Source organism: Dermacentor albipictus, chromosome 2 (genome assembly GCF_038994185.2).
Source record: "Dermacentor albipictus isolate Rhodes 1998 colony chromosome 2, USDA_Dalb.pri_finalv2, whole genome shotgun sequence".
NCBI classification, from domain to species: Eukaryota; Metazoa; Arthropoda; class Arachnida; order Ixodida; family Ixodidae; genus Dermacentor; species Dermacentor albipictus.
Window position 1 is genome coordinate 39,070,593 of NC_091822.1, and position 25,686 is coordinate 39,096,278.

Below are 25,686 nucleotides of genomic sequence, written 5' to 3' on the forward strand. Positions count from 1 at the left end.
TTTTTTTAAACATCTAGCAAGTTTTGCCTAGCTTTTAGAAAAGATATGTGAATGGTAATTCATATTTTGCTTCAAGATGTTATTACAAGTTAAGTTTCTCTTAGAAATTCAGCAAATGTCATTCACATTGGTCAAGCGGTTGCCTTATCGAAGCAGTTGAGCATCCTAAATAGGGTAATGGGAGTTGGCCCCGAGGTATGACAGCAAATGTTTTGTCTGTGAAGTGGTAATACACATGGATATTTGTAACGTTTAACCAAGATACGCCAGGCTATTTGTTACTTGTAGGAACTTAAGTAAGGATACGCATACTAGAATTCCAATTGCGATGCGACGTACGGCTCGTCGTAGCAAGAATTGTGCCGACACGTTCTTAGGAGGCTCAAACAAGCTCCGACAGTCGGATGTTTCCAACAAACTGGGTGCGAGACCAGGATGTACTTGGAACCCCGCCTGCGCGTATACATCCACATAATTTCATTCCTTTGGACACCGAAATAAGATTACTACCAACAACCGCGTCAAAGAATTGCAAGAACTTTTAACAGGTGGAGCAGCAATCTTGGACATGCGTCGCACGTCATATAAAACAATCCGTCCTACTATGTGTATGGCTTGCTCAAAGCCGACGTCACATGCTCATATGATGTGGCGTGCATTTACCCTAGCTTCTGACAGCTACATTCAAGAAGTTTTGGACAGCCTCCATCTAATTTCAAGGCTTGCAGCTGCCAGTTTTTCAAATCTATAGTACATCCCATTAGATGCCGAGTTGCACCATGTGTCTCCTGCTTTAATTAGAAAACATGCAATCTAGAGCGAAAATTTACGGACCCCGTGAGTCCTTGATAACGATGGTGATTATTTCTGTTGTCATCGCTTTGAAACGGCGCGGTGAGAAATATGGTCCCCCAGAGCCCTTGACCTAATTAGGCTTAAATATATATACTGCAATCTAAGGTGTTACCTATCTCTTCTTGCCATCATCTGTATACGAAAACCTCTGTGCTGAACCTATGCATGTGACAATGTCAGTCAATATTTTTTCAGTATTTTTCCACGGCCACCCTAAACCTATCTTAATTACCTCGGGCACTGACGAGTTCATGCTCTGACTTGCTTTGGGTCCCAGTGCTTCTGGAAGGTAAAAAATCCCTGTGTTCCTGTCTAAATGAACTTCTTCGTCTTTCATTTCGATGGGGCAGTTGCCATTCCGCGCCATCTCCCGAAGAAAATATTTCCTTTGAGAGGAGCGACAAACTGGAAACGTGTCGTGTGCGACGGGACATTTATTCCCTTCCTCGTTTTCAATCAGAGCGCCCAGGCCATTTCTACGCACAGCAACCCAATGCCCCATATCAGCTTTAATAACACCGCTATCCAGGCAGAACCGCATCGCCATGGCTGCCAAAGAGCGTGTTTCGGAGTAATGAGAAACATAGAAGAGTGTCACGCGGAGGAAGCAAACTGAACCGCCGGAAACAATCACCACAGATTTTCCCATCCTTGCCAAGTGACAACCAGCGGCCACCCCTGTGAACGAAGACTTGAATAGTTTTTAAAATAAATCAGACAATGATAACCTAATACACTCCGGTGCAACATAGAGGTACATGCAGGCGGCACTATAGGTGGGCCAAGCACTTATTAATCTTGGTGCTAACGTTCTCTGAGAAAATTCCTGCTTCGTGTCAAACATGCCACTGTAACATCATTGAAGACAAAAATGGATCTATCAGGTTTGGCGGAACCCATCCCGTCATGACAGTGGACGGTTATACGTTTAGCATTTAATCACCATAGCAGCACAATGAACAGCCACGATCTAAACGAATTATATGAGGCGTATAGTGAAGTCGGACTCCTCTTTTAGCCCTTTCTTTGAAAACCCGACTCCATACAGCGGCACCGCCGCTAAGGCTGCGTGTTACCTCCGAAATGCAGGGCCCTACGTTTCGTCGCAAACGCTGAGAAACGTTTCATGCGCGGGTAGCCGGGCTCCTCTCACGCACTTCATTCTGCACATGCTGCGCCATCTAGTGCCGCTGCCGAGAGGTCCACGAGCTGCCTGCAAGGCGAAAAGCGTGGCCCGCCAGTGCCTGCAAGCGGTTAGAATTGGTCGCTCGCTCGGCAGCGCCCTCAGTGGCACACACTCACAGACCGAAGCTGCTGAGAGGTTCGTTTGAAAACGAGTGACACATACCATGTGGATTCATGGCGCAGCTCGCTGAAGCGTGGACGTGAAAGCCGTTCATTGGAAAGGGACACATATACAGTGCACTCGTGGTACAACCGGCTTGTGGTGGTGGAGATAAAATTTATGGAAAGGGCGGAGGGAGGAGGCGCAACCTGCTAATGCGTCGCGTTGCTGTCCTTAAGGAACCCTTGTGACGTAGGAGTGTTTCCCCTGAGCAGTTTAGAATATTAAGATTTTTTTCTTCATTCTAGAGCAACGCAGTCCCATTGTCGCGTATTTAGTTACCCACGTTGGCATCAAAGACGTTCATTGTTGAGCGGCACAATCCTACTGGCACATACCCAGTGCTGTAAGTTCATCAACGAGGTTAATGGCAGAACAGATTCAGTGGCACATACCCAGTACTGCACGTAAGCGTCAAAGAGTTTCTCTCTAACTGCGGTAGCTACCAAGTTCCGTGTCTGCAGTGACCCATGTCGGCGTGAAAGAGGTTCGTCGAAGAGTGGCACGTATGTAGTCCGAAGTTTGCCTGATGGTTTGTTCTAACCCTCTTACTTTAGCACAGCATCCCGATGCACTAGCCATTCCACCACTAACTACCCAGTGACCCAGGAAGGCAGAAAAATGCACATACGCACATATATATATATATATATATATATATATATATATATATATACATATATATATATATATATATATATATATATATATATATATATATATATATATATATATATTTATATATATACATATATAGTCATATCGTGAGCAGCCAGCAAACACTGACACCAAGGATACCATAGGGGAAGTTAGTTGTGCATCATAAATGAAGAAAAGAAACAATACATTCATGGAAATTAAAGTGGATGTGGGTTCGGTTCCCACCTGCGGCAAGTTTTTTTTTCATCCACTTTAATTTCCGTTACTGTATCGTTTCTTTACTTCCTTCATTAAGCACAAGTATTTCCGCTATGTTATCCTTTGTGTCAGCGTTTGTTGGCTTCTCATGGCATCACTAATAAAAATCGTGCCCCTCGGTTAACCCCCTTTCTCCTCATTTATTACATAAGAAGGGTCTCAAATCCGGCAACATTGATGCCTCCAGGTAGCATGCGTGGGTTTATTGACCAGTTGCCTTCACCCAAAAAAGATCACGGTCGCGTGACGCCTGCGGCAAAAAGGACGTTCCACGTCCGCCGCCAAGGTCTGTGAGTGGTGGCGCTGGCTGACACTCCCAGGGTTCTACCAGGACACATAAATACCGAAGAAAAGTGGGTGGGGAAATATCGCCGTGGTGGCTCAATTGGTAGAGCATCGCACGCGAAATGCGAAGGTTGCGGGTTCGGTTTCCACCTGCGGCAAGTTGTTTTTCATGAACTTTAATTTCCATTAATGTATCGTTTCGTTACTTCATTTATTAAGAACAATCACTTTCCCTTATGTTATCCTTGGTGTCAGTGTTTGTTGGCTTCTCATGATAGGACTTCGCAAAATCGGGCCCCTCTCTTAACGCCCTGTTTTCTCGTATATATATATATATATATATATATATATATATATATAACAAAGGTCCTTGAAGTTTCTCCCGTGTTGGGGGAAATAAACCGACGGCACACTCTATCCTCAATGACAGCCAACCGACGCTTTAGTAGGCTGCGCAAGAATTGCACTCGACAAGGGCCACCTGTAATGTGTTCGAATTCTTTGGGTACATCACGCACTTTGCAGGCGCTAAACATATATATATATATATATATATATATATATATATATATATATATATATATATATATATATATATATATACAGTGAAGTAGACGGTTTATTGACGTTTCGGCCGTTAGATAGATAGATAGATAGATAGATAGATAGATAGATAGATAGATAGATAGATAGATAGATAGATAGATAGATAGATAGATAGATAGATAGATAGATAGATAGATAGATAGATAGATAGATAGATAGAACCCCCGGACAGTCTGTGAAGTATTCATAGAGCTAACGCATTAACATGTGACCTGCGACCGGCCCACAAAGCAGTCCAGGGCGAAAAATGAAGGCGACGTGACCCCCTCAATTTCTACTCCTCCATTGCGTAATATCAGCTGCGAGCTTGCCAAACAAGCATTTTTCTTGCTCTCCTAGAACAATGGGCAAGAATGGGCGAATAGCAGTATAACACACGTGGTGGCGCACTTGCTTTTAGGGCCCATACCCAGTGATCCAAGCTGTCTACTATGCCAAACAGCAGCCACCAGCAGATTGTCTACTGCAGTGCATAATTTGTGGCCCATGCAGCATGCTCGTCAAGACCGCAGACAGCAGATATCTATTAGCTCAAGTTGACTCTCCTATCGCATATATTCTCTGAGATATGCAATCGTGCATCCAATGTGGGTGAAGCAACTAACGAAAGCTGGTCGCTTTATTGTTACAAAACACGCGAGCGTAGTGAAACAGCCGCTTTCTCCACCTGCGGATAGGGCTGTGTACAGTGAAAATCCTAGCTGGTCTTAGGGATTTCGTGATCGTACGCCTATCTCAGATATTCCGTTATATCAACGGCACATATAATTCAAGATTTCGCCGTTAGAGTTAACTAGAACTGTTAGCGGCTGTGCTGCCGTGATGATTTTATGTAAAGAGCTCTGCAAAGCGACGGCGACGAAATGTGTACCGGTGTTCCGGTATTGTTTCCCATTATGAGCATGAATAATTTATTCCAATGTGTGAACATTTTCAAGAGAAGTATAGGAGGGTAAACAGTAGGAAAACTCTCAACAAAATCAAATGGAAACCTTTTTAGGGGAATGTGCTCGCTTCAGTCACACAGGAACATGGGTAGTTAAGTGCACTAAGCATCGGCGTTGCACGTAATCGCTTGTTCGGTGCCATTCTTGTCGTCCAGACGTACCTACTTTTGCAAAAGGCCAGAAGAAACTCTTTGAGATGTGATTCTACTATAATAGAACATAATTTGAAAGCGGCTTGCACTGCGTTACCGCATTGAAGGTGGCGTGGTGCGTGTGGCCTCGACAATTTTGATAATCTGCGTCATTCTCATTCTTCTGAATGACGCCATCTGCTGCAAGTATTGCTATGACCTGTTACAATTACCTAATTGGTGAACCTAATTTGTCAGAATTACTCTTATGGGACGAAATTATTTCTAATTTGGGTTACGTAATATGGATTATTCTGCAATACCCCTATTAATGCTGATGGGGATACGTAACCTACATGAAAATAACGTTAATTAGGCTAAAGCCGTCTTAACTATGCTGAATGAATTCTGTGTAGTTATAATCAATTAATTATTAGTATATTCTAACTATCGTTTTTTTAATATTAGGTGCCATTGAATAATTTTGCTTATGGCTAATATTTCAACCATCATTGCTCTTCATTGAAGTACGGAAATCAACGTGTACTACATTTAAGTAGTCAGACTACTCTTAACCTTAATAATTCATTGCAACGACATAGTTTTTTCATTGTGGTGATTAATCTCCATTAGGCCTCCTTACCTTTCGTTAGCATTAATGAGTCATATTCGAGTAACTATTTCATCGCAATTATCTCTATAGTATATTTAGTCACTTTAATTACTCGTAATACATCTTTACTGCTCGATGTAACATATAGTCATAAGGCATTATCATAAACGGGGTAAATGTTTTCAAGTTATCCGAAATATTTAAAGACCGCATGATATTATGGATATCGTCCTTCAGCTGCAGTATTCATAGAGGGGCTCATTACTTACATGAGAAATCCCCCAAAAAATAAAGCTAACTGAGGAAAATTGGTTATTTACTTCTGAAATAAATATTCATGGCAAACATTGCAAGTTGCGAATTGTCGCCGGTGAGTTTACAAGGTCTATTCATTTCAAATGAATTTCTAAAATGACACCAGTTTGAATATATGCGCCATAATACTCCCGCTGAGAAAAGCACTGTTGGTCCGCTTCATAAACTACATGATGAGATTTTTCTTGCCAGAACCACGATTCGATAATTAGGCATGCCGTACAGAGGGAGTCCTCAAATTTGGACCACCTGGGTTCTTTAACGTGCACACAAATCTAAGTACTGGGCGTTTTCGCATTTGGAACCCATCGAAATGGGGCCACCGTGGCCGGAACTCTATCGCTCGATCTCGCACTTAGCAGCCCAACAGAACAGTCACTAAGAAAGCGCGGTGGGTGTTCTCTTATTTAAGAAAACCCTCGTTTAAGCATTGAGGCACAAAAACGAGAACGCCCATACATTTGCTCCGTGTTGTTATAACGGAGATTCAGTTCAAATGCTTAAGTCTTGGAAGTTCGCCGGCTACAATGCGTAAAATTCCGAAATGAACAGTAAAGTAATTATATAAGAAGGTAGTTTTGGAATGCTTGCTCATTAGATGAATATACCTTTTGATTTCTTGTGCTAGTTATATCCGCCTGTTTGAATAGACCTGCTCAAGAAGGAGAATCCCGCCATCTTCCACAGGCGAATTTTGAAAATGCCGGAAAACTTAAAATAATCATCTATTCTGCCCCGTTAGGATTCCGTATTCACCTGTGAAGCGCAGCGTGCCGCGCATTAGACGCAGACGGTCGGACAGATTTCGGAGGAAAGTAGCCCTATAATATGTACGCATTACACGTCAACGTACTGATATCTCACGCTCAATACGAATTGCAGTGACCGCGGTGGCCAGCCCTCATTTGTGGTGTGCCTGTTCTGTCTGCTGTTCCTGGGCATAGTCGCTCTTATCATTTTCCTCATGTCAACGGAGATCATAGGTGAGTGCATCGACGCCTATTCACGCGAAGACGGTTCCCCCGTGCGCGTGCTGACACAGGGTCACTTTGCAGCTCTGTTTACCCTACAGACTCGTGTAAGGGCCACGCGGTTTCCGGTGATTTTGACGATGTGTAACTTTTATGCGCTACACGACATTTAATCAAATTTTTTGCGACTACGGGTATGAAATGCGCCGTATTGTTCAGTGAGCTGACAGACGAGACGAATGAGCAGGCTTAGTTGGCTGCCAAAGCTAGACAGTCAATAAAATAGGGTGCCGGTGACTTGCGCGCTTTCCCGATGGAGCCACTCGGGGCTACAGCGTGCACTCTTGTCATGGCCACGGTCAACTCTAGCCACGCCCTGGAGGAAGGAGCAGCTTTCGCCATTTAGTTGCGGCGAGCAAATGTACTTTCCTGCAAATATTCCACTGATGCGCGAACGTGGCATCAGTGCACTGAACGAACGATTACATTCTCTTGCTCAATATTAGGCGCTGCCATTTTGGAGACGCGGCCTTACAAGGGCGCGGCTCTCTCAGCAGTTTAGGCGGTATGTATGTTTTGTGAACATAAAATGACGTAAGTTCTCTTTCAGCAAATTTTTTACTAGTGTAGTAGGTGTAGAACGTGCACTCAATATATCTCCGCAAGTGGCCGCAGAAATTCAGTCCAAGAGAAAATATTTGATGCCAGTCCAATATAATTCTGCATACGCATGTATTGGAAATCATTGAGTACCACAAAGGTACTCAATGACGCACAAGAGTCTGTTTTCGACCAAAGCGAGATGCAACCACTTGCAAGTGGTGCTCGGTCGCGCGCGCTCCGCGAGACGTCGGTGAGATCGAGCCTAAGTACTGCACCGGTAATATCCTGTATGCTTTGCACAGCTGCCCAAACATGAATTGTTCCTCCTTATTTCAACTAGAGAATCGGGGACTCCCATTCTCTCCAATTCATCCTGACGTCATTTTATGCCCTATCAATTTGTTCCTAAATTATTCTGAAGCTTCCTTCTGAGCCTCAAACATTTTTATGCCTAATATGTTAGTACTTGTAGAATGAAAAGACTAGACATCTTTGGTTTCAAAAGTAGCAGTAACGTGCCAGTAATAGATTTCTCTGCCTATAATAAACATTCTTGCGTGGGAGCACAATGCTCCCAATCCTGTTATGATCGTATACGACATCATTCTGCCAAATATTCTTCTCTGGGGATTTGTTTAAGTGGCAAGCCGCCGTGATTTTTTACTAGCCACGGCAAGCTAAGCATGAGGAAGCGGACCAATCGCAAACGCCGGCACAGCCCTCCTGATCCGCTCGTGTGGTTATCAAGATTCAATGCGCTAGATCACATTTACTGCAACCCTCCCCTCTTCTACGCGCACCCCGCCTCTTATGAGGCATTTAGATAAGGAAAATCTGTTACGGAAGGCAATGCTACTTACGTTAAAAGCAGAGTTACCTAGAAACGAGGAAAGCGTTTGATTCGTCTGTGCGAGCAATGCTGTGAGTCTCCGCTCGAATCTCCCGATGTAAGCAGCGTCAATTTACATCATGACATTGGAATGAAATTAGAATGGAATATTTTACTTTATACCAACTTCGTGTTGAAAACTATCATAATCATAAAACTTTCATCTTTGTTGTGGTCCTACTGTTTCCGTAGGCCCTATAAGCGTTCGTGGTACCTCTATCTCTATTGGTAGCAACTTGAGCAAGGAAAATAATGCGCTTTTCCCGTTGTCAAGAGCGGCATAATATAACGAAAAAAAACGAATGCCCTTGCCTTCCCATGCCAACTTCGTCGACTCAAGTGTAGGCAGCCCTAAGAGCAGATCGCCGGTCGTTCATCACATACACAGATTGGGTGCCAACGGAAAGGAGGTGCAACCGAGGACGGCATAGACCTAGGTAGAGCGATGAAATTAGAACATCAGTTTTAACAAGTTGGAACAAGCTTTCTCAATTTGGGCATCGCTGGAAGAAGCCTTCCTTGGGCAGTGTACATCATAGAAAAGACATAAAAGGGTAATCACGAATGAAATATTATGCAGCTCTGTTCTCCTTAAAAATCAGGGGAGCCGCAGACAGAACCGCGGTTTGTGTTGATTTGTGTTGATTTATCGGCCTGCTAACCATTAGTGCTACACGTGGGTTTGAACGTGCGTGACTTCAAATAGATAATTCCGTGGTTGCTGCACATTCATACTAGACTGCAGACAAATACCTGCAGCACTAGATGCTCGAAGAGCTGCTGTCGCTGTGCAATCTTGAATTAGGCGTTTGCCTGCGCTCAGCGCACGCAGGGTGGTAGGTCGCACGGTGCGTTAGCCGCAAACATTTTAATTTTTTTGACACCAAGCACTGTAAAAAATAGGTTTGACACCGTTATCAATAAATGAGTTGGTCGCTGCAGTTCTTTAACCTCTGCAGTGCTGTATGGCGCTCAAGCAAAATGTGGTGTTTTACTGCAATATGGCATTTGGCAAGGAAATGACGGATCATAAGTTTTGTGTGTCTCAATACAATGTAATCAAATATGCTCAAAAAGTATGAAGAACAATCGAAGCCACAATAATTCGGTGAGTGTGAGGCCCAACATTTGCCTGACAACTTAGGGCTTCTCTCACGTGCAAAAAGTTCTCTATTGTCATTCATTTCCTCAGACGTACAAACCATGTAACGTCGGCTACAGGAACTCCGTAGGAGATAGTGATGAAAAGATGCTAGTTTTCGCAGTTGACATTCGTGATGAGCATTTGCGACCGCTGGTCACGAATACAAACAAGGCTTCGGGCAGCGCATACACCTTGAAGCAGCAAATGTTTTAAATTAAATTATGGGTTTTACGTGCCAATACCACCTTCTGGTTATGAGACATGCCCTAGTGGAGGGCTCCGGAAATTTTGACCACCAGGTGTTCTTTAACGTGCACCAAAGTATAAGCACACGGGCGTTTTCGTACTTCGCCCCCATCGAAATGCGGCCACCGTGGCCGGGATTCGAACCCGCGACCTCGTGCTCAGCAGCCCTACCCCATAGCCACTAGGCAACCACGGCGGGTTGAGCCAAAGTGAGGCGTTGCTATAGGCGACCGCGTCCCCGTCTCGGAGGTTTTCCCGCGTGAATTGTACGGGAACAGTTGCTCGTGGCGGTGACATCACGCCATCGCCAGCAACACGCAGCGCAGATCTACAACTACACCAGCGCCTTGCTCTGTCGCAATGCGCTCACGGAAATTTATAATTGCGCCAGACTCGCGAAGAAAGTCGATACTGAGAATGAGTTGACATAAATAGTCGTGGAGGGCGAGGCAAGTGAGTACAAATGAAGACGCATGAATTTAAGCTCTTGCAGTGGAGTGGTCCAGCGGAACAGCAACGTGACTTCCAGCTGTGCGAATGCGCGTTCCATTCCAAGGGTTATAGCTTTCTTAAGAATTGTAGCCAGTTTCTTGCTGACTATTTATGTCATTTTATTTCAAAATAAAAAAAAATATTATGAAAAAAGAAGTTGTAGCCAGTCTTGCGCTAATTATTGTGTAATCTGCAACTGTGTCCACTAATGAACTAACTCGTAGACCATCTGTCAGCTTAGGCAGTTCAAGCCACACTCAGTCAATAAGTTCAGATGGTGTCACCGGCGATTCTTTGCCACTGCACTGAAGTGGGGATGTGAATCATGTGATATCTTCCTTACCTGTACAACTTGCTATTTTCAATGAATGTGTGACATTCCGTGCAACCACCGATGGGTGGTCTTTCACACTTTGAGTCTCAGCGACCTCGGCCACGAATGCAGCTGCCTTCACTTGTTCCGATGGGGGCATGGCGAGCGTCCCTGTGCCGTCGCCCCGAAACGTAGGCGAATGGGCGAGGGTCGCCTCGGAGATGGTGACCGCGATTGACGTTGTGAAAAAGCTATCCGCTGCGGGGCCAGATATTCTTCTATTTCCCTGGGCCCCTGGCGAGCTTGAGGACGAGGCGTATTGATTGAGAAACCGCGCAGCCCGAGATGTCGATTGGACGCTCGCGGTAGATGTGACCAGCTTCACCACAGTGGTAGCATAGGGGTTCTCTATACGCCACACACCAGAGATCAGAGCTCCGCGGGGTTGCACGGCAGTGGTCGATCCCCAAACCAGCGTGTGCTGATTGAATCGCAACTGACGGCGTCTTCTGAATTTAGACTGCGAGCCGAGAAACAGGCATGGAGTTTCTCAAGGATTGCGCATGCGTGTGATGCTGAATATCGGCGAACATGGCAGCTGGTCTCGCAACGTTGGACACAGCGTTGGTCATCAGTGGGTTTCGGTGGCTGTGCAGTGCTTGCTGAACGTCATCGGGAATTAGAACCACTGGTGATAGAGCCAATCACTGGCTGTCTCACTCCAGAGTATTTCTACATTTCTTCGCGTACGAGAGAGCCAATGATTTCGCGAACCCATTCGGTGCTGCTGCTCCCAAAAGTGTCGGACAATTTGGGAGCTGACGGGCATTCACTTTACAGTCGAAGAGGGCAGACCGCCGATAAGGGACTTTCTCCATAGTCACAGCTTCTGAGAGGAACTAGGCCACAGTCTTTTTGGGGCTCCACACCAGGCCAGCAAATAGTTGCTTCTTTACACTGTTCATCAGGTGGCGCAGCTTCTTGCCTTGCGGCATAGCCAGATCTGCTCGTTCGAAAATTTGAGTCCCATCCTCGGTGTACATCGTGACGGCCTCATTCGATATCTGAACATCGGATTCTAGTTATAGCTAAGCGCGTTCGCAGCTGTCGGCGTTCCTGTAGCACTCCAGAAGGCAATGTCGGAATTCACGCCAGGAGGTTAACACATTTTATCTATTTTGGAACCACGTGCGGGCGGTATCATTTAAGCTGAAGTAATGTTCCCGAGTCTTGTGGCATCATCCCAGCAGTTAAACGCACCGACAGGTTCAACCACACCTAGCCAGTAGTCCACCTGCTCATATAAAGAAAATGACCGTGAAATTTAGGGGGCTACAGCGGGTTCTGAAAGGCACAGTAGGTTGGCATAGGAGGTGTCGTAACTTCCGTGGTGACTTCAGACGACGTCATAGCCCCTGTCTCGGCAGGCATTCCTGGTGCACCTACTGGTAGGCCTCGTTGCTGACGGCTTGTACTTTGAACTGGGCCGTTCACAGGCATAGGACTCGTGTTGCAGTTGCTGGTCAGCGTGTTGTGCATAAGTTGCGTCCTTGTCATTGTAGCCAACAACTCTACAAGTCTTGTCACGTCGTTGGACGACAAGGTGAACAAGATGACAAGGTGCTTTCGTTTTAGTCTGAACCGCTCACTCCGGCTCCACTTTTTTGTCTGCTGTGCACGCTTTTCCCAAGAACACTAAGCCGCGATATATACAGGGTGCCCCAGTTAAATTTAGCAAGAGTTTATAAATATGCAAATTCCACGCAGCTGGACAGACCAAAGGTAATGCTGTGTGCCGTCGCTTGCAGATGCAGAAACTATTTTTTATGCCGTCTGATTACATGAAAATCTGAATTATTCAACACATCGAATATTTTAATCAGATGAAAAGCGTCAATGAGAAAATTGTACAGCGACATGAGAAACTGCCGATACAGCTGGCTGTTCCTGATCAAGCGCTAGGTAAAAATGTTTTTCGGAGCGTGAAAAAAGCCCACGAATACACGCAAAGTGGCTCGAGCAGCAATTTGCGCGCCAATTTTGCGTGCATTTGCGGGCTTCGTTTATGCTCGGAAAAACACGTTTATGTAGCACGTATTCAGCAATAGAAAGCGGTATTGGGAGTTTTTCAAACACACACACACACACACACACACACACACACACATATATATATATATATATATATATATATATATATATATATATATATATATATATATATATAAATATATATATTAGCACTAATATTGCTTGCACTAAAATAGGACTATCTGGAAAATCGTTCCATGAGATCAAAGCGATTGGTGTATGGTCTTACCGAGGACGCTTATGAAAACGAAGGCTCATTCGAGCAAAAAGTGCACGAAAGCATTCCGAAATGTGTCTTCAAAGTCGAAGATGTAACGATTTAAAGGATTTACAGATTCGACAGGCCAGCAGCTAAAATAACCACACCAGTTATGTTGAAGCTCTTGGACTACCGCAACAAATCGCAAATCTTATGCAACTGTTATAAGCTGAAGGGGATCAGTTCTTCCATCAGTGAAGATTTTTTGTCGCGTATAAAAAACATCAGCAAAGAATTATGGAACTATGGGACAACCAGAAAATAATCTGGCGACAAGGTAGCCATGGTCTACGCCAAACTGCGTGTCAATGACGACCTCTACAGATACAATGACGAAACAATTAATGTGGCCCTAATCGAACCACATTCAACTACATTGAGTAAACAAAACCAGGAAGCAGGAGGGTGCCATGTACTGTCGGCGCCACGTACTTCGTCTAAAATAATTTTCTGCAATAATATTGCGCGTAGCATATTAAAAAAAAGTGACTTCCTTAAAGCATTGCTTCTCGGTATCGAACCAAATTTTGTTCCAATAACTGAGACATGGTTAACAATCAGTATCAGGGAATGAGAAATCACACTACCAAACTACGAAGTTGTGCGGAAGGACCGATTGACACATCTTAACAGTAAAAACCTAAGCAGTGGCCTAGCCCGTTCTAAACTTATTTCCATCTTCTAAACAAGCTTACTATTGATACCTTTAGATACATCTTCAAAAATAAAACACGGCCAACGCGGCATAAACACACACAAACTCTCAATGAGCATTCTTTTCGTACCGATTGCTTCAAGAATTCATTCTTTCCTCTAGCAAAAAAAAAGTGGAATAAACTGAGTGAATCCATTTGTAACAGCCCCTCATTAAATACTTTTGCTAATTCAGCGGAAAAACATCGCCTCGCCTTACAGCTCTGATTTACCTACTCCGGTTTGTTACCAATGTTCATAGCCTAACACTTTAATCTATAAGTGTTCTTTTTGCATAATGCATTATATGCATGACTGCATCCTGCTTATCATGTTCAAGAGGTGTTTTATATGACATGTGCATTCACGGTTTTTCTTTAATTTTGGTTTCTTCTTTTCTCAGATTCTTCTTGGTTGTAATATGTTTTTCCCTTATATTGCATGTGTCATAAAGTAATTAATTCTTTAGTTTAACGAAGCCAAAACTTTTGCGATAACACAATCGTGATTATATTACGTATATATATACTTTGTTCGCAAATACTGCCATTTCTGCTTGCCGTTACTACTATAATCCCATGAGGGATCGACAGTATGTTAAATAAATAAATAATAATCATAATATTAGAAGCCAAAGAACACTGACACCAAGGACAACATGGGCGAAATTACTTGTGCCTAATATATGAAATAAAAAACGACAAAAAATCGAAATGAAAGTAACAGAAAATACACTTGCCGCAGGTCGGGAACGATCCCACAACCTTCGCAATTCGCGTGCGATGCTCTATCATTTGAGCTAACACGGCGCTGTTTTCCCATCCACTTTCTTCGGTATTTATGTTTCCTAGTAGAACATCTTGAAGGGGCAGCGCAAAAAAAAAATACGATGACAAAAGGCAGGAACACACAGGACAGCGCTGCCTTTTCCTGCCTGTGTTCCTGCCTTTTGTCATCGTTTTTTTTCCCTGCCCCCTCAAGATGTTCAACCAGTACCAACTCGCCCAAATGTCGATCCCTTCCTAGTAGAACCCTGGGAACGTTAGCCAGCGCCACCACTCACAGACCTTTGTGGCGGATGCGCAACATCCTTCGGCAGCAGGCATCACGAGAACGTGATGTTTTGGGTCCAGTCAACCGGTCAAGAAACCCACACATGCTACCTGAAGGCATCAGTGTTGCCGCATTACGCATGCGCATTCCCGATTGCGCGAGATGCGAAAGTTGTGGGATCGTTTTCCACCGGCGGCAAGCTGACATTCATCCACTTTACTTTACATTAATTTATCGTTTCTTTATTTCATTTATTAGCACAATTATTTTCCCCGATGTCGTCCTTGGTGTCAGTGTTCTTTGGCTTCTTATAATATGACTAATATATACAGGCCCCTCAATTAACCCGCTTTCTTCTCATTAATTACATAACGAGCGTCTTGAGTCTGGGCACATTCATACCTTGAGGCAGCATGTGTGGGTTTATAAGCCAGTTGCGTTCCCCCAAAAAAGATCACGTTCTCGAGACGCCTCCGGCAGAAAGGATGTTCCACATCTGCCACCATTGTCTGTGTGTGGTGGCGCTGGCTAACATTCCTAGGGTTTTACTAGTAAGTACCCAAGAAAGTGGATGGGAAAACGGCGTCGTGGTAGCTCAAATGGTAGAGCATCGCACCCAAAATGCAAAAGTTGTTGGATCGTTCGCCACTTGCGGCAAGTTGTTCTTTCATCCACTTTCATTGCAATGAATTTATCCTTTCTTTAGTTCATTTATTAGGCACAAAAAATGTCCCCTATATTGTCATTGGTGTCAGCGTTCGTTCGCTGTTTATAACATGACAAATATAAATCGGACCTCTCGGTTAACCCCCTTTCTTTATATATATATATATATAAATATATATATATATATATATATCTATATATATATATATATATATATATATATATAAATATATATATATATATTGTTGCCTCTTGATCAAGTGCGGCTTATTCCCTTGTAATAGACTTGTATATAGCTTTCCGTCTGCGTCTTCCTACATAACGTATCTGGTGGAGATGGACGTTCCCTGCACCTCGTCACGGAGCTTCGCAGTGGACGGTACGCCGAGCATTCCTTCATGGCTCCCGGCGATGACAACTCGACTCACCCGCCTCTGGCACCTGCTGCCACTTCGACGACCTACATCACTCTCCCCGCTCCCTGTGATCCTGGCGTATTCTCGGGCAAACATGGGGAAGACGTCGAGGACTGGATCATCCTGTAGGAACACGTCAGTGGCAATAACTGGTGGGACCCTACTATAATGATCGCCAACGTAGTCTTTCACCTCGGTGGCACAGCTCGAGGTTGGTTTCGGACGCATGAAGACTAGCTCAGCAGTTGGGATTCGCTTAAGCAAAACCTCCGAGACTTCTTCGGAAATGCATACGGTCACCAACTTGCCCCGAGAAGCCGTTATCCAGCCGTGTACAGACGTCAACGTAGCCCTACGTCACGTACATTCAGGACGTTTTGGCTCTGTGCCGCAAAGTTCAGGCGCACATGACTTATTCCGACAAGGTTTTCCACATTCTCAAAGGCATTGCCGGTTACGCCATCAACTTGCTCGTTTTCAACAACGTGGCGACGGTGGATGCAGTTATAGAGGAGTGCCGCCACCTGGAACTCACTAAAAGCCGACGTACCAACCAGCAGTTTGCCCGTCTACCCAGCACCCCAGCGACATCTTCCCGTGCCGACGCTCCGCGTCACAACACTGGTGACGTTACCAGGATCGTTTGGCGTGAGATCGAGGCCGCCTATCCGGCTGCCTTCGGCTCTAGCTCCCCCAACGTACCTGTAGTCACGGTTTCCCTTATCCAGGCAGTTGTCCGCCTGGAATTTAGAAACATTTGTCTTCACACCATCTGCTCGGCCCATCGACTTGATACCCACCCAGCTTCTTCGACTCCGGCCCGCACCGCATCTTATTACCCACCAGGTTTCCGCGACCCATCTGAATGGCGTACTGCTGACGACAAACCTATTTGTTTTCACTGCCGTCTAATCAGCCACATTTCTCGGCACTGTCACAGTCGCTGGAGTTCTCCGACCCGGTCTACTTACACTGCCTACTCTCGCCCTCCAGGTGGCCCGTCTCGTCCCTATGCCACACGTTCCGATAATGCCACCACTGATTCTCCTGCGCCGTACCACCCCTGCTCACGTTCGTTTCCCCCCAACGACGACAATCTCGCTCTCCCCAGCCCCGTCACTCATTTTCGCCCACTCCCTTTGGACGCCGCTCCCAGCCGGAAAACTAGACGATGCAGCGCCTCGAGGTGACGTGGCATTGCTCAATTCGCCACCAAATCCTCGACTGACGTTGCCGACTCATTTGAACCTTCTTGACTTGCAGTCGACGGTGTTTCTGTATCTGCTCTTATAGACACTGGGGCGCATTTGTCGGTAATGAGTGGTAACCTTCGCAACCCCCTGATTGAAATAATCACGCCTGCCACGACGCCTGTTGTCCCTGTCGCAGATGGCAGAACAGTTCCCGTAATTGGTATGTGTGCCGCCCTCGTCTCCTTCGCATATCGCTCCAATACCGTGCTATTCACAGTCATCGCCCACTGTCCCCACGACATCATCCTTGGCTTAGACTTCCTCTCCGCACAATCTGCTCTCATCGATTGTTCCGCCAGTACTCTCCGCCTTGACCTGGCACTTCTGGATGCCGTTGAATCATACCCCAGACACCTCAGTTCCGTCGACTTCACTCGCTTGCCACCTTCGGCACTGACTTACGTTGACTTCGTGTCATCTCCACCAGTGCCCGACGGTCCCTACATCACGGCACATATGCGAGACGTCCTACTTACACACGGGATCACAGTAATATTATAATATTTGGGGTTTTACGTGCCAAAACCACTTTCTGATTATGAGGCACGCCGTAGTGGAGGCCTCCGAAAATTTTGACCACCTGGGGTTCTTTAACGTGCACCTTAATCTAAGCACATGGGTGTTTTCGCATTTCTCCCCCATCGAAATGCGGCTGCCGTGGCCGGGATTCGATCCCGCGACCTCGTGCTCAGCAGCCCAACACCATAGCCACTGAGCAACCACGACGTGATATTCGAGAATCGCTCAGTAGCATCTGTTGCAGTAGACGACAATTCAGCCGATCCTCCTCTACTATCACAGTCGGCAATTTGTACCATCGCCTACTTACAGAAAATGATTGCTCCCGACATGCCGTCCGATCACGTTCGTGAGCGTTACCGCGTTCTGTTTACCTACCAGGATTTTTTTTTTTACTTTAACGATCGTCCTTTGGTCCAAACTACAGGTGTTAAACATCGCATTAATACCGGCGATGCCTCTCCTATACGTCGCCGCCCGTATTGAGTGTCACCGGCTGAGCGTAAGGTTTTTCACGCAGAAGTTCGCAAAATGCTTCCCAAGAACGTTATTGAACCGTCGTGTAATCCATGGGCGTCACCTGTCGTGCTGGTAAAAAGGATGGCTCATGGTGTTTTTGCGTGGATTATCGGCGCGTTGACAGACTCACCAAAAAGGACGTGTATCCCCTACCTCGGATTCATGACGCCTTTGACTGCCTCCACGGCGCTCGCTACCTCCCCTCTATTGACCTACGCTCCTGCTGCAGGCAGATTGCCGTGGAAGATCTCGACCGCGAGAAGACTGCTTTTGTAACACCCGTCGGTCTTCAACAATTCAAAGTGATGCCATTCGGTCTATGTAACGCTCCTGCCGCTTTTGAACGCATGATGGACTCCCTTTTTCACGGTTTCAAATGGTGCACGTGCCTGTGCTACTTCAGTAAAACTTAATTTGGGCCTACTTGATAAATAATTCTGAACTTAACTTTACAGCACAAACATCTAACACGAGCGACAAAAAGAAGACACGACACACACTGGCGCTGACTAAGAACTTCTTTATTTCTGCGTCGTCGATGCATATATATACCTAGACCACACATTCGCGCAGGCGCAGAGAATACATTACTGACATTTGCCAACTTATCGCATACGCAAACTTAGGAATTCAAATTCTGATGGGTGCAGGGACAAAGATGTCTCACTGATGCAATTATTTCATTGTATTCTTATGTGATAGGCCTCCAAGCCAAGTCGTGCATGCTTATTCTGGCTTTTGCCAAGAATTGTGTGTGTCGTGTCTTCCTTCTGTGGTTCGTCTTAGGTGTTTGCGCTGTAACGTTAAGTTCAGAACTATGCTACTTGGATGACGTTATAGCATTTTCCCCAACGTTCGCTACGCACCTCGAGAGCCTCTCAGCAGTCCTTCACGTTTTTAGTCGAGCCGGTCTGCAACTCAATGCATCGAAGTGCCAATTAAGCCGTCGCCAGATTACCGTCCTTGGGCATCTTGTTGACGCGAACGGAGTGCAACCGGACCCAGGAAAGATCCATTCTGTTACGCACTTCCCTGTTGCGTAGTGTGCCAAGGCTTCATCGACCTTTGCTCGTACTTCCACCAATTCGGGAAAAATTTCGCGTCCATAGCACGACCACTAACCGAGCTTTTGAAGAAAGACGCCCCTTTCCAGTGGGGCGATAACGAGGCCTCTGTATTCTCGCATGTTATCGACCTTCTCACAACGCCTCCAGTTCTGGCCCATTTCGATCCTTCTGTGCCTACCGAAGTTCGTACTGATGCCGGCGGTCATGAAGTTGGCGCAGTACTGGCACAACGCCAGCACTGCAATGACCGTGTTATCGCTTACGCCAGCAGGCTCTTCTCACCTTCGAAGCGCAAATATTCCATCGCTGAGCGTGAGTGCCTGGCCCTAGTTTGGCAGGTTGCGAATTTCCGTGCTTACTTATATGGCCGACCCTTTTCCGTTGCCACATACCATCACGCGCTTTACTGATTATGCTCACTGAAAGATCCTAGAGGGAGACTTCATCGCTGGGTCTTACGCCTCCAAGAACGTTCGTATACTGTCACCTACAAATCTGGCCGACTACACAAGGACGCTGACTGCCTGTCTCGTTACATGGCAGACGAGCCTGACGTCGCCGAATGAAGTACCACCAACAGCACTTTCTCTTTGTCTACCTTCGCTAACGAGCAGTGCCGAGACCTATAACTGCGAGCACTCATCGAGCGTCTGCTTTCTGCACCAACCGACACGTCCGTTCGCCGATATGTTCTCCAGGGCGGCATTCTGTACCGAAGGAACTTCCTTCTTGTCGGATCTGATCTTCTTCTTGTCGTGCCAAAACATCTACGACAGACTGTCCTCTTTGAGATGCATGACGCACCCACTGCAGAACATCTTGGCGTGACCGGCACCTACGACCACGTCCGCCGTCGCTTCTATTAAACCTGGTCCCGCTCGCTCCGTCCGACGCTATGTGGCTGCTGGTCATTCCCGCCAGCGTCGGAAAACAGCTCAGGTGCTGCCTGTGTGTCATCTTCAGCCGATAACCGTACCTTTGGAACCATTTTTTCGTGTTTTATTAGACCTCCTCGGTCCCTTTGCCACGTCAGCCTCTCGGAACAAATCGGTAGCCGTCGCAATTGACCACGCCAACAGATACACTATTATCACGTGGGCTCTCCCTACCAGTTGCGCCACTGACGTCGCGGACTTTCTTTTGCGTAACATTATCTTACTACATGGGAACACGCGACAGCTGCTTACTGACCATGGTCGTAACTTCCTCTCGAAAGTTATCGCCGACGATGTGCGTTCCTCCTCCACTCAACCCAAGCTGAATACCTTATATCATCCTCAAACCAATGGCCTGACAGGGGCGATTAAACCGTACTCTTACCGGTATGCTATCCAAATACGCTTCCAAGGTCCACTACGACTGGGACGTTGTCCTTCCTTACGTCACAATTGCGTATAATTTTTCCCGGCACGACACCGCCGGAGTAACACCATTTTATCTACTCTACGGTCGCGAACTGACCTTGCCCCTTGAGACGACATTCCTTCTGGTGCGATCTCAACAAGCGAGTATGCGCGGGACGTCATCGCCCTCGCCGACCATGCACGCCAACTTGCCAGTGCTCGACTGACGGCCTCGCAAACCACTCAGCAGCGTCAGTACAACGCCTGCCACCGTGACGTACAGTTTTTGCCTAGTGCGCTCCTGTGGTCGCCCTCTCGTCACGTCGGACTTTCAGAGAAGCTCCTTTCGCAATACACAGGGCCCTACCGCGTGTTTTGCCAGGTGACGCCTGTGAAGTAATAAATTGCACCTGTGAGTTCAACCTCGTCCTCTAATGTGGCACCTAGTGATGTCGTGCAAGTCAGTAGGTTCAAGCCCTACTACACTGCTCCTGAGTCCGGCCTTTATGGCTCCGGGAGCGCGCTTTTGCCGCCGTGCGTTGTGCTACAGAATAGTATTTGCAACGACGAAGAGGCGAGCAGTGAGAAGACGACGACGACGATTGGAGGCTAGTGCGGGTTGATGCCTCTTGGTCAATCCACCATCGTGGGTAGGAGCCACACGTGCCACAGGCTACAACAACAACAACAACAAGTGCGGCTCGTATTCCCCTGTAAATATACTTGTATATATCTTTTCGTTTGCATCTGTCTGCGTAATATATATATATATATATATATATATGCGTGTGTGTGTTTATAAGTGAAAAAGGAAAGAGGGACTGGTTATTTATTAGTGGGGGTGGTCATCATCGTTGCTGAAACTTTATTTCACAATAAAGTCCTCATGGACACCCGCCAGTTTGTCAAGGTGTAGAGCGCACCCTCCACGTAGGGGCGAGGAGCCGTAGGTTTCCCGCTTCTTCCCAGGCCTTCTGAACAGCCCAAAGTTGGTCTTGTAGCTCGCTTTTCCTAAGAGCGTCGTCCGACTTCTTGTCCTCCAGATAGGAGGCCTGCGTCGCGCATCACCCACACATGTCTCGCAAGTTCACATTCGCGACTATATAATGCCAAAAAGCAATGAGGACAAGGAAAGCACAGGCCTAATTACAATTGCTTGAAATTGAAAAAAAAAGAATAGTGAAGAGAAATGAAAGGCGGACGGAAATGTGTGTGGCGGGAGACAGATAGGTTTGCATCCACCGTGCAAACCAATAGTAAATGTCAGCGGGAAGACCTGTTAACAGCGCGTGCAGCTATTCCCAGTTCTCGCTTTGTACCTTGCAGATATCGACGACAGGGACGACGGCGCCGGTGGCGGTGGTGGCGGCGTCAAGGATGACATCAAAGATGTACCGTATCCGGGCACCATCTATTCCAAGCCAACCGTTACTAAGCCTGTGACATCCCGACCCTCACCACGACGACCCGCAACCACTCCTCCTGTGTCCACAGCTGCCCCGTCAAGACCAACACCGCCCGTTTCGTCAACCCTGCCACCAACAGGTACGTCTCAAAGGAAGACCTATCGAGGTGACAGACCGAATTTCGTGTTCTTGCCGCCTGTGATAAATAACTTGAAATCAAATACCCCACTGCCTTGATTTGCTAGCTCGACCATTATGCTGCTGAGGCCTTTATTCGTGAACGAACCCGCCTTGATGTTCAGGCTGAACCCACAAGCGCTTATCTAAGTACACTAGCGCTTCCGTATGGGATTAAAATGCGCAGAAGGAAATATAAGATATATTTTCAAAGCTCAGATGTTTCGTGCGCATTGGTGCATTAATTACAGTCGATGAATGGGTCAGCCATCGAGGCCTAACTAAGCTTGTGAAGTGGAGCGCAGCCGGATTCCAGCGTTCGCTGTCTTCATTGTGGCCCCCCTTTCACTCAGCCGGCTGTGTAACAGGACCATGCATATATGCAGAAGGATGTGCTACATGGTGCATCAGCGGTTTCCGAGCGGACTGAAATTACTGTACAGCTTGTATTTAATTTTCCGGCAAATTTCTCACAGTACCCTTGAACGCCTCTTTCCTCTTTTTCTGAACTCTACTGGGAGGCTGCCTTCCGCAGTATTGACGCGGTGAAATCATACGCTGTATTTATGGGGAAAATTATAGATGCGTATACCGTGTGCTTTCCCTCAGCAACCAGAGAACAGCCCCGAAGTGCACAAGAACCAAGAATTGCATATAAAAGAATAAATATAAAGAATGTCAGATTTGAGCAGTTTAAATAAAATCAAGGGACATAAAGGACCTTGGATAACTTATAGCGAGCCGAGAAACAAAACAACTAACAACTTTGTTTTAGGAATATGTAAATTAGAGAACTTTGCAAGCTTACGTCACCCGGATGTAGCGCAAACGCCTTAACTTGTTTGGAAGCGATTAAATACGCTTCTTAATCGATGGCCTTGCCAAATGGTATATCGGGATAACTGTAACGAATAATGTAATTTCTGGCACTCACCTGGCCGTGGCATTTAATGATTTCTTCATATGTGTTTGCAGAATTGCACACGAGACAAATTCTATGAAATTTATGGCTTCGCAAATTTATGAAAGCGCATTTTCGTTTCCACTCACGGCAGGAGATATTGTTGCAGGATTTGCTTGCGAAATTAGTCGTTCTAGTGGCATGTATGGTTTAAAATTACGGCAATCCTAATATTTCTAGAGTATGATAGCGTTCCTATGTTGGAGCACATTATTAACCAAATATTTAGAAGGCACTTTTTCTCACCTTCTCCACGTCACTAAATTGGCGAAAAAAACATGTCAAATCACAGGCCAGATTCAATTCTTCCTGTCTCTTCTAAAATAATTTTTTAACAATATTCCGCAAGCGAATCATATTCGCCTATTACTTATCAGTATATTATGCCGCCAGGTCACTTTGATTTTTCAAAATGATGCTTAACGTATCTCGGGCGATCACTGTCGGCGATACTATCACCTTCGCGTGACGTAGTATTCAAGCAGCCAATCAGCGTGCACCTGACGACTGAGGCGATAGTATCCCTGAAAGTGATCGTCCTATAGAACGTCCGCTGTAGGCGCTCGGAATTTTAGTCGACGCCTCCACGGCCTTTGATACAATTGGGCACATTACATTAAGAAAGAAGCTCGAACATTGTGGATTCTGGAGAACATTTCCTCAGCTTATACAGGCCTACCTTTCTTATTGACTAGACAGAGTTGAAATTGATGACTGCAGGACTCCCCTCTAACTAAGGACAGGTGGCATGCCTCAACTTAGTATTATCGCACTGCTACGTTATAACATTTACGTAAACGACATTGTAAATGTGGATGAAGCTACGAAATTTTTTCTTTGTGCAGGCCGCACTAGCTCTTCATTTACAAACAACAATATACTTGAAATCATATGCAAAGTAAACAACGTACTCGCGTTGCTGTATATATAAAGCACAAATAATTATTTAACAGTAAATGCCTCGAAAAAAAATCCATACTTTCCCACCCGAAGCATAAACCTGTTACGCTAGACATAGCCCCCCAGCTGCATTATCCACAATTGATGCCTGTAGTAAGAAGCCTCGGTCTTCCCTTTCAAGAAAACATGCTGAGTAATGCACAGGCCGAACATATTAACTCTAAGCTCCCGCGGACCGTTAGCGTTTTATCGCGCATATGGTTCTTTTGCAGCTGTGTGTAAAACTCCTGCTATTTCATGCCCTTGTCAACACTCAGATACTGCGATCTTGTGCGCGGTACCACGAGAGTTTTTCACATGTCTAAAACAGATAGCCTAAAAGACAGCTGCACAAATAATTGCACACGTACCACGTCACTGAAAGACTAAACACATTTTGAAGTCATTACATGCGGATCCACTACTTGGCATGTGTAAAAAACTCTTGTGTGAAAGTTATCACACCTAAAAATTGAGGAGCCACAGGGGCGTCTGAGTTAGTCGGTGTTTTGCGACACCACGGACCCGAGCACATGAGGTTTGCAGCCTTCAGCGCCTGGCCGTGCGCCGCTTAGTCGTTTCTGTGGAAATGGCGATCTCGTGGGTTGAGCCGATGCCGGGTGTTCGGAGCTTTAAGGCCCCTTGCCGTATACGGTGTATAACAATAATTACACAACGGTAACAATACAACACAACAATAATCTTCATCTGCCTTGATTTCCTTTCCTTTCTTGAATTGACTGCGCTCCCAAAATTTTCCGTTTAGAATGCTAAGTCGCGCTCATAACACGCATGCTGTTTGGGCCTTCGAAGTACCGGGCTCGCTGCGTTAAAGGAAGGAAATGCGGACAAGACAGGTGACGATTATTGTTGTAGGACAAGATAAAACTGAAGGGATGGACTTTTAGACATGTAGGCAAAACACCTCTTTTGCCTCTGCTTCACATAGATGACGCCTTCAGACTGACCCACCTTGAGGAAATCGGCAGTCGACTTTTCTTATCCCGCTCTCCACGCATTTTCTCTCTCTTGTACAGTTTGTTGTTTCTTGTCATCTATCCTTTTGTGGCTAACAAGTCTTGTTTATGCTGTATGTGGTCATAGCAGCGATGTACACTTGGTGTTGGCAAGGCTTCCCTTGCAGGAACTTCTGCCGCGTTCCCGCGTTGGATGCGTTGGTAGGTGGTTGGCACGCTGCCGAAAAGGCCAGCTCTACTTATGGACAGCCCCTTCTTCAAACTTCCCCGATTGCCTTCGGAAACAAAGGCGCACTGTATATATGTCACAGTTTTTTCGACACCAAATACAGAAAATTTCACGGTCCCACATCCTTCATTCTGAAAACCCATACAAACACCTGAGAAGAATTTCACCATTTATGTTTCGAACCGTGTGGCAGAACTGTTCTATCCAGTTTATGTACTATGGATAATGACAAGGGGTCGTCGGCTTTTGCAGCTACGTGATTAAAAACCACAATAACAATTAACTACAGCAATCTTGAGAATTGTCTACTAAAGCGTAAGCATTGTTTGACTCGGCAGTGGCGTCGTTTTTGCATAATTTTGCCTACTTGCCTTCCGTAGCTTATAGACATCTACCCATGAAAAAAAGGTTTATAACTGCTCGAACAAACGATCACTGAGAGAGC

General features: G+C 45.8%; 1 protein-coding gene across 1 annotated transcript in view; it reads left to right on the top strand.

Annotated features, from left to right (window-relative positions):
* LOC135918265 (uncharacterized) overlaps positions 1-25,686 on the top strand; it is a 168,747-nt gene that overhangs the window by 23,187 nt on the left and 119,874 nt on the right. The window contains exons 2-3 of the mRNA XM_070533557.1: positions 6,898-6,998; positions 21,879-22,097. Coding sequence (XP_070389658.1) covers positions 6,980-6,998; positions 21,879-22,097 — 238 coding nt within the window. The 5' untranslated portion in view covers positions 6,898-6,979. The remainder of the gene's footprint in view (positions 1-6,897; positions 6,999-21,878; positions 22,098-25,686) is intronic.